General features: G+C 51.1%; 2 protein-coding genes across 2 annotated transcripts; one reads left to right on the top strand and one right to left on the bottom strand.

Moving 5' to 3' along the window:
- Positions 1-291: 291 nt before the first annotated feature.
- On the bottom strand, positions 292-4,687 carry CSUI_001312 (c2h2 type zinc-finger protein). Its single transcript, XM_068061518.1, has 3 exons — positions 2,565-4,687; positions 1,623-1,897; positions 292-860 (listed from the first exon to the last, which is right to left on the bottom strand). The coding sequence occupies exons 1-3, from the start codon at positions 3,342-3,344 to the stop codon at positions 746-748; spliced, it is 1,170 nt and encodes a 389-aa protein (XP_067926518.1). The 5' UTR covers positions 3,345-4,687; the 3' UTR covers positions 292-745.
- Positions 4,650-7,992, top strand: CSUI_001313 (orotate phosphoribosyltransferase). Its single transcript, XM_068061519.1, has 3 exons — positions 4,650-5,643; positions 6,746-7,064; positions 7,522-7,992. Exons 1-3 carry the CDS (start codon positions 5,302-5,304, stop codon positions 7,737-7,739), a joined length of 879 nt encoding a protein of 292 aa, XP_067926519.1. The 5' UTR covers positions 4,650-5,301; the 3' UTR covers positions 7,740-7,992.
- Positions 7,993-9,779: the final 1,787 nt, after the last annotated feature.

Genomic DNA, 9,779 nt, shown 5'->3' on the forward strand with positions numbered 1-9,779 from the left:
CAACTATCTAGCAGCATGTCTCCCTAGAGACGAGCCGTCATGGGTGTAGGTGGTGTACCGAAGCTGTTTACTTCCGCTGTCTTCCTAGTGGTAAAGCGATTGTCCGTTAGTTGGAGGCCCAGTCACACGCTGTGCATAGAAGTGAAGCTGTGGGCGCGCCTATATATACGTTAGTTCTTTCAAAGAAGATCGAGAGCAATACTGATGGGTCCAGTTGGCAGATTTTGCCCGCGTGACCATCAGTGGCAATGGCGGCTTTACTTCGTAGGCAGCCGGCCCTTAACGAGTTGAAGAGCGGTATATATGCGCTTCAAGACTCCTAGTTTCGCAGGGACAACCATGTGTATCGCTTTCATTACGATGGACCGAAAAAACTTAAGAACACTTCAACCGTCACTGCCACCGCAACAAACGCTATCTCGTCTGCGGGGATGTGTGCATACACGTATAGAGACTCTTCTCCGGACTTCTTACCACGAGACACACGTCGCCTCACCACTGGCAATGTAGAAAGAAAAACCACCTCCTCGAGCGTCTCAACCGGAAAGAGAAGACACTTTAAATCCTGACGTCTGTACCACCTGAAAAATTCCCGCCTAAGTGCCGTGAGTGTATCACTCACGTACACGTCGGATACCGTACGCTGGCCAGCCACATGGGACAGGTCTCTGTATTATCGGCTTCAAACATTAGAAACCTCTCAATGTATATCTTTCGTGAGTTTCTTGGAGCAATCCGACCCATATCATTGCTTGTCTCCTGATTCTTCTTGTTGCTTCCTCGCCATGCGACGTGCTTTCTTCCGTTGAAACTTCTCTTTCCTTTTTTGGATCTCTTCCTCCGTTAGTGCTGCGACTTGCCTGTCAAAAGACGCGATCAACTGAACGGCAGCTGGGTGATCCCGAAATCAATTGACTCACTTCTGAGAAGACAAACCTCTACAGTGGAACGACTGTATAGCGACGCCTTCTTCTCGGCCCTCAATCTACTCCAAAACCGCACGCGTTCAGAACTGACACTCGCTTTCAAGCAACACACGCCTGGAGACTAAAATCTTGGTTGCCCGACAAATACGACCAAGGCTTCTTATCTATCATTATTCAGACCGCCCACTGCTGCTATCGACCTGTGCCGTCCCCCCACTTTCCAGCTGTCCCCTCTGGCCAACGTACTCTGATTGTATTGTACGCCTGGTGACTGTTAGAACATACACATACCTACATGTGTAGAGAGACAGAGGCGTGGGTACAGATACACATATACACGCATGCGGAACGCTCGCAAATGTTGTCGAGGTTTTATTTGAGTTAGCACTGCCGAGGCGACAACCCGCGTGGAAACCGGGGTCGACGACTGGACTGACACGTATGGAATTTGTGATTTGCAAGTTCACGATGAACTTGCAAATGACAGATTCAACTATTTGTATTGATGAACAGTTCTACGGTCAACCGTGAGAGACTCTCTCTCTCCTGAGCCCCAGAACTCCGACGTAGTCTGCCATGTAATCTGTGCTTCGCACACCTAGAGTATATACATGAACACAGAATATCTCCACATATGAACGTGCCATCCCTTCAGAGATGATCAATCAGCATGCAGATGGTTGTTGATACTCGTACCGTTTTCTTCTCTTCGCACGTCGAGTTTTCCGGTTCTCTGCCTCGCCGCCGTCTTCTTCCTTCTTGTCCTTGCCTGTCTTCTTGTTAGATTTCGAGGAATTCTCTTTTATTTGCTTCTCTTTCTTTTTCCGTTTCTCCGCATGTTTCTCCGGAACCTGTCTCTGTTCCTTTCCAGGATCAACATCAGTAGCTGCGGTGTCATCTGCGCTATTCTCTCCGTCCTCAGCTTCTGCCGCATGCTCCGCTTCCCACGCCGCCTCGCGCCGGCGGTGTCTCTACACACACACGGTAGGTAAGTGCAGAGAAAACTCGAAGAGGTCTGTATTACACGTGAATCTTCTATGAAGTCACGTACCTTCTGTAAGACATTCCTAGGATATCTTTAGCTACACTCCGGATGTGTGTGAATGTTCTTGGACACATAAACGACGAGGTTGTGAGAAAGAGAAAAAACAGATTAGGGACAAAGGAAGACATGACGAACGATAGCACATCGGAAAGATGAAATCTCGTTCGGATCATACTTTATTGCATCAAGTGCTGAAGTCTTCACTTTCACAACGGAAGCCCTATGCGACTGGCCTCACTTCTGCACCGTGAAGACACACCGACCAAGGTATACACAGATGGGTTTGAGCACATGAGGCGAGGCGAGACGCCAAACATAACACTGACATGGTAATAGACCGGCATTCTTTCTCTTGCTATTCTTTTCTACCAGCAGGAGGAATAAGGAAAGAAATCATTGAAGAAAGGAGTGTATAAATGCCTGTTCGATGTTGATAAGTGCGATCCATCAAGGCTATGCAATTCTCTTAGCAAGAAAGAGGAAAGAGAGAGGTGAGAAAAGCGGCTGGTGGCGATCTGAAGACAGATAAGCACGAGAGTTTGCCAGCATTGAGAAAGAGTATACATTTGGTTACTTGTCTCCATCATGCATACCTTAGACTGAAGATGCTTTTCAAGATCTGCCTCGAAAATGAAGATTTTCTCCGGACAAAGCTTACACTGAAACTTCCCTCTAAAATTGGTCTCTTCGCTTTGACTTTTCCCACCTCCGCCGCTTCTCGATCCTTCTATTTCGTCTTCTCCATCTTCAGAGGAGTAGTCGTATAACGCTAAATCTTCTTCCTCCTCACTGCTTGTACTCAACTCTGAAGGGGGGGACTGTTCTTCCTCTGATATATCTCCGTTGCACCTGCGATCTCTATCCTTGCTTTTCTGATTGAGGATTACAAGTCTATCCCCTTTGAGTTTCTTCTTTGTCTCACGCTTACACTTCTTCCCGTTGCTGTCTCTCCTCTGTAAATCGCTGTCATGCTTCTTCATGGCAGCAAGAAATCGACGAGGATCGGAGGAATACATGAGCGCAGCTCGTTTTAACAGAGCCAACTTGGCATCACGATTCAAAAATTCATCTTCCTCATCTTCGTCTTCTTCCCCGAGAGGTTCTTCCTCATCGCTAAGGCTGTCCTCCTCTAAAGCAAGAGTAACGCGCTTTGGTGCATGATCGGGGCGGCGAGACTTTCCTGAGTGGTGGTCAAGCCCCATCGCCTGTGAAAGGCCTTCATGTTCATCTTGAAAGGGCAGATCGAGTGTGGATTCTCGCCTGAATGTGCCTTTACTTGAAGAAGAAGACGGTTTGTGCGGTCGCCTCTCTGGGCGTAGTGTACTGGGCTCTGCCCGAGTTGGCAACAGCCCAAAGACAGCGCGCTTCAGCATGAGGGGAAGAAAATAGGAAACAAAGCTCACGCAGAAAGGGACAAAAAACGACCCAAAATGAGGTGTCTCACAGCTAATCAAGTGTACACGGATGTATTCTTACCACGCCGAGACATCTTAAAAACTTGCAGGGAAACCGCCCCTTCTTTATTCACGGTGAAGGAAAGTCAACGCGCGCCAGAGGCTTCGCCTGTTTCTGTTTAGGGGCTACTCCAGATGAAGGGGCATAAGTCAAATACAGATTTTAGTATCCTTCATTCGGAGAAACCTTGAAACTGGTCGTGGATGAGGTAGAGGAGAGAAAGAAACCCGAGACGGAAGGTCAAAGAAAAAGAATGTACGACGTGAATTGACAAAGAAAAACATTGGCAGCTGTAGGCTGTCCAGGCCTTCCAGTACTTTCGGCTCTTGGCAGAAAAAAGGAACACCTTGGAACGAGAAAGACTCAGCAAAGAATTGCAGCGTGACGATGCCTTGGTCAGCAGAGCTGCCTTGCTTACTTTACTAAGTACGCCGTGGCACGAACACTGCATTCCCTGTAAATTACAGTAGCTTGGTTGAGAAGAGGAAGACGAACAAGGCGACCTTCGATGAAGTGCAAGCACGCGCGCACCAGGAAAGAAATCGCCCAGTGTGAAGACCGATCCTCCACATATAGTCCTTTGTACTGTGCCGTGTACGGAAGAGGGCACGGCGATGGAAGCGGATGTCCCTCTGGCACCAATACCGTAGATTAATAACGGACTCCGGAAGGAAAACAGTGAAAAAGAGCGCTCGAGCTGACTGTGTGAGAAGGGAATGAGTTGCTTTTTGCCGAAGGAGACGGGAAGAGGAACGGGGAAACAGAAAGAGCATCTGGACAGACACGACTGGGCAGGCAAAAGGATGCTCGACGGTAAGCGGGAGAATGTATCTTCACCGGAAGCCTTTCAAACTTGTCGCGCAGAATGTGAGAGTCTCTGCGGCTCTACGGGAGAGAACAGCTGTCCCGAGAGTCGTTATTGTTAGAGGGTCCGGCGACACGAACAAGAAAAGCCCGCACACTCCTAAAACCAGGAGGCAGTCAGAAAGCTAACGGCGCAAGTCTCTTCGGAAAAGCACTCTTCTCAGCTCAATCACTCCTGAAGGGAATAGTCGCCGCTGAAGCGTGTCCGAGAAAGTAAGGAACTGCTAAACAGACGCTACATGGAGAAAGAAGTCACGCCCCACAGTTCATTCAGCCTTGACATTTCCGAAAGCTCAAAGCACACAGTGGGAACAGAACATCTCGATTTTCTTGGACAGGTACTGATCAGCTGTATATAGGCCAAATTTTCAAGAGAAGCCCCGTACGCGCATCGACAAAGAAAGATCGATTGTTCGTGTGCCCCGTGCCTCTTGCGAAAAGTATGCCAGCCCGACTGGCCCCTTGCTCATGCGTGGGGGCTCCCGTTCTTGAGCAGAAAGGCAGATTTCATACTCCTATTTTTCTTTTGTTCTCTTAACAGTTACAGGCATCGGTGCTTTCAGTCAGTCCCGTCTGCCTCTGGACGGAGTGCTTTAGCCACTGTGCCGTGGTTGTCCCTTATCCTCTAGACACCTGTAAAATCCATTCCTAGCGTCCTTCGTCTCATTAGAGTTCTCTACAGCTTCCTCGTTTCTTTGACTTCCTCGGCTAACTTCGGGTATTCGGGCGTCTGCACACACACCGCTCTACAAGGCCAACTCCGAGGTAGACACGACTGCCGATTTCTAACCCTTGTGGCGAGCGATTCCCTTCGTGTAACCCACGTGTGTTTAATTTGATTTCATCTCTTTCGCTTCTGCTTTCGTCTTTGACGCAAGTCCCTCGTTTTTTTGACCACGCAGTGAACTTCCCTCCCGTGGCGTGGTATTGTCAGCGCCGGGCCACGTGAGCCGTTCCTCGAGTCCAGCTTGTGGTACCTCTGGTGGTTGGCGGCACGCGCGAGGTTCCAGAATGTCTGAGCTTGCTCCTTCAGCTAGCGACTCCGTTTCGGGTGTCGAGACCCGGGCCCTCACTAGGGTGCTTAGTAGTGGGAAGGAGGAGCCTCTCATGTCTGAGTCCGCTGGAGAAGGGAGATTGGATGCGGTACAGAGAGAGCTGTTACTCCTTGCGTACAACCACGGGGCTCTGAAATTTGGCGAGTTCAACTTGAAGAGCGGGCGCAAGAGCCCGTTTTTCTTCAATGCCGGCATGTTTGGAAACGGCCAGGCGATGGAAACAATCTCTAAAGCCTACGCGACCAGAATTGTACAGAGCGGAATCCAGTACGATGTTCTCTTCGGACCTGCGTACAAAGTAAGCAACTTGTCCCGATTTGCTTCTCTTCCTGAACGGAGTAGTCGGTCAGGCACGTGTCCTTGACAACAGGGGTTGCAGTAAGGTATCGAATACGGAAACTCCCCATCTATGACATGTCGGGATTTGATTCTGTCGCAGGGTGGGACAGTGTGTGACGCAGAAACAGAGCTTCACTCCGACACGGCTGCTCTCTGTTCTCGCTTTCTTACTTTCTTGACTGTAACCGAACCACTCGGGCTCAGTCCCTCTGTGTGAAAGGATTCTCGTGGATCTCAAACATATATAGCAATCAGTAAGAAGCAGAAGCAGCCTGGTAAAGTCGTGTTTGCATTGGAGGAGTTGTTCCAGTCTATGCCAAGCCACGGAGTTTCCAGTCAGGGGGCGTTAGCAGCACGAGCATACAATGAGCTGTAGAAGTCACTAGATCAGGAGTTTCCGGATCCGATACCCTATTGCTGCCCCTGTTTTCCAGGACACGTGCCTGACCGACTACTCCCTTTACACGGTTAATGTATCGTGTTTCATTTGGCGCTGCAGTTACTAATGTACACCCCCGTGGTAGGACACACAGAGGCCATTAATACGAGAGTTGTGTATCAGGAACTACGCCTCTTTTTGTGGGGACTCTCTTTCGTATCTGATGGACTGAGACTCTATAGATTCTCACCGGACACCTGAATGTTCTAATCCTGGATGGAGAAATTGACTGGACCATGTGGGGGGGAACCGGCGTCACTGGCAAACTGGTGGCCGTGGTCTACCCCGGCTTCGTGGCGGCCTTGTTTACCTCATCTTAGCTGGGGGGTACGTGCCAACCTTCGACCTGGCATGTTCTCTGCAAACGCCACCCCACGCAGTGTACTTCACCCTGTAGGGTTCACTGTCAGTGCGTCGGTGAGAAAACAGAAAGACGGGAAAGGAATCTAAACGGGAATAGACGGAGATGGAATAGGGATCGTGAGCTCCCGAATCAATGGCCGTGCTTTGTGTGCACAGGATGTGCAGTAGGCCATGCTCTTGTGTATTCTGGTCATCCAGGTATCATTCGCTTTTTGCTCTGTCACTTTGCTGGTTTCTCCTGCTGGGGTCTCTGGCTCAGGGCATCCCCCTGGTGTCCTGCACAGCTATGGCGCTGAATCGTATCTACTCACATCCGGCACCGTTCATCTACGACCGCAAGGAGGCGAAAGATCATGGCGAAGGAGGCACTATCGTGGGCGCTTTGAATGAACTGAAACCCAAGCTGGTGCCAGGGACGACCGACCAGTACCGTCCCGCACGAGTTTTAGTGCTGGATGATGTCTTAACGTCTGGCACTGCGATACGCGGGAATCTCAAGGTTCTTAAGGAGTTACAGCCCGACATCGAGGTAGCTGGCATGTGCGTCATGTTAGACCGACAGGAACGTGTGTCTGAGGGTGAGCGAGAAAACGTAAGGGCAGGCTTTGCTGCGGATCACGCCTTCGGAGCATAGGCACGTGATGCACGGTCTCCAACTTGAGGTCAACGATCGCCTCGTAGCTTGAGGAAACAATGGGGTGGCGTCTCTCAAGCAGGAAAGAAGGAGGCTTGAGCAAGAGGCCTGTGTTCAGAGCGGATAGGCGCAGCTCGGTGTCAACCCGACTGATGCACTGCCAAGGACCGTCCACTGGTCTATAGTGAAGCTAACTCGGATGTAGTAAGGTCGCTGCGGTAGAAACTTCAGTCCTGGAATGCGAGGCCACCTAGTCTGTGGTAGGATCACGGTTTTCCTGTTCCCATGCCCCCGGTATTCTCTTTTCCGTTAAGCTTCGTTAATGAAGGCTGTTGGTGCCCCTGAAGGCGCCGCCGTGTGCTGAAAGAGAGTCCGGATATTCTCGTGTGCCTGTTGCGCAGACTCCAACTTAGCAGCCGCGCAGCAGCTTGAGCTGGATTATTCAACGAAGGTGATGTCGGTGCTAACCATTGGCGACATGCTTTTGTTCTTGGATGAGCTCATTGCCTCTGGAGAGAACCTGGAAGCGAGCTCAACTTTGCAGAAGGCCCGGAACGATTTGCTGGAGTACCGTCGCGTCTACGGAGTCACGGATGAGCTACCGACTGATGTCTTGTAGAGTGCGAACTAGTGAACTCGGTGCCAGTGCCGCATATGGTGCGGGAAACACTGCGCTGCGCTGCGGCTGTTGTTTCAGATTTGTCTCGTTGTCTGTCCTTTGTTGGCTCTCGGTGGGGACCCGGTGGCATCCCCGTGAGGCTCTCTCCCGCCTACAGTTGCTGTCCTCAGTTTCCTCCAGCAGGGCCGTGGTGGTCAGTTTCTGTTCAAACTCGACGGTGTCCGAATCAGAGAAGCTCTTTTGTTGTCACCTGCGGGCCGACTGGCTCTCGCGGCCGAGGTCGCGCCATCTTCGCAAGAGCGCGGTTGGAATTCGAAGGGTGGATCAGCGGCCAGGGCGTCTTCTCGATTTGTGTGCGAGCGGGGTGATTCCTCCTTCTGTCGTTTTTTTAAACCGTCCCCTCACTAATAGCAGTCAGGCGGGCGTTCCCTTCTATGCATACAAGATCCGCTGCAGCTGCCCGTGACATACCTTTTTTGATACCCGCAGAGTAAGGCACTTTCCATTGTATGGTGCAAGGCTATCACAGTTTGAGCTAGGCCAGTTGTGAGACGCCACCTGTTGAGGAGCACCTTTGCAGGGTATATCTGTATGCGTAGAAGTGTTTGCTCAGCCCTGTGCTTAGCTGGCGCAACTGTAGCATACGTAATTCGGGCACACACTTCTGTTTTGAAGACGGTCCGACATCCGTCCCGAAGTGGCTACCTGCTACACGCCCTGACTGTTAGCATCCTTCATCAGACTGTTACTCGGACCGCGAGACAAGGATAACCACGGCTCCGCCGCTGCCGCCACCTCCATCTCATCTAAGGCGCCCGCATACCCCACTCTTGAGCGCGGAGGGTGGTGTACCGCAAGTAAGCGTGGCTATCGCTGACTAGCGTACCCGCAAGGAGCACATTCACATTAGTGACGAGGCTGAAAAACTCCGGTAAACATCAGGTTGCCAAATTGCGTCATCACTTGAGTTTGTCCCAGGCGCACGGAATAAAAGAGGAACTAGAACACTTGTAGGGGAGTAAGGTTCTGAAATACTAAACGAAGGAGAAATGCACTGCTTTCCTGGAAAATTGTGGAAAGCCCCATAACGCAGATTGGGAGACAGAAACTCTACGGATACCCTTCCGGCGCAAACGCGACACTTTTTTATCGCACCTTTGAAACTTAACTTCGCCAAAAAGAAACACCGCGTGTGCCGGGCCGAACGGATCAGGTGAAAAACACCTCAGATTCCCCCGGAGCCCTGAGCCTTCTGCAGTTTCGAGGTAATACTCAGAGTGAGCAGACGGACACGGAATGCGAAGGAATGGGCTGGAGGCCCGCGGTCGGACACGAAAAAGATCCCTGGACCCGAGCGGAGGGACCAACTCACATTTCGTCGATTGCAAACATGTCCTCGTCAATGTCAATTCCCACTTCCTTCTCGCCGACACCCTCTTCCGGTCCTCCTCCGCCAGTTGCTTCGAAATCAGGGGCTCCTGAGGCTGCCGCTGCGGCTCTACAAATTGAACAACACATACAAAATATCAGCTGCAACCTCATGGTACTGCCCTATCAGAGTGAATGCGGCCTGTTGCCTCAAAACAGAGTGCTCCTCTAACATGACGATGGCCGACGAGCCGTGACTTCAGATCGGGAACACTGCCTGGGTAGGAATCCACAAACTCCGGACTACGCAATGGGACCTGCCATTCTTTCTGAAATGCATCTCGCTTGGTTTGACAACCACACAAGACGTTTACCTCTCTACTGTAAAAGTTGCTCAACTTTGGTATACGAAATAACAGTGCATGGAAATTTTGTAGCCCCCTACTCATTGTCGGCCAAAAAGAATGTACGCTTCCGTCTACTGCTTAGACCAACGGGGCGCCGGCACGACCCTTACCCTGCTCCGCCAGCGAGAGCGTAAGCTCCGCCGCCAGCTGCTGCAAGCAGCAGGACGCCGCCGATAACCCCTGTTCAAGCGCACATCAGAAGGGAGGACAGGTAACAGTATACACTGGGTCGCGCTACAATGTGCCCCTGCAAAGCCTCGCAGGA

The sequence above is a fragment of the Cystoisospora suis genome (assembly GCF_002600585.1).
Source record: "Cystoisospora suis strain Wien I chromosome Unknown contig_510, whole genome shotgun sequence".
NCBI classification, from domain to species: Eukaryota; Apicomplexa; class Conoidasida; order Eucoccidiorida; family Sarcocystidae; genus Cystoisospora; species Cystoisospora suis.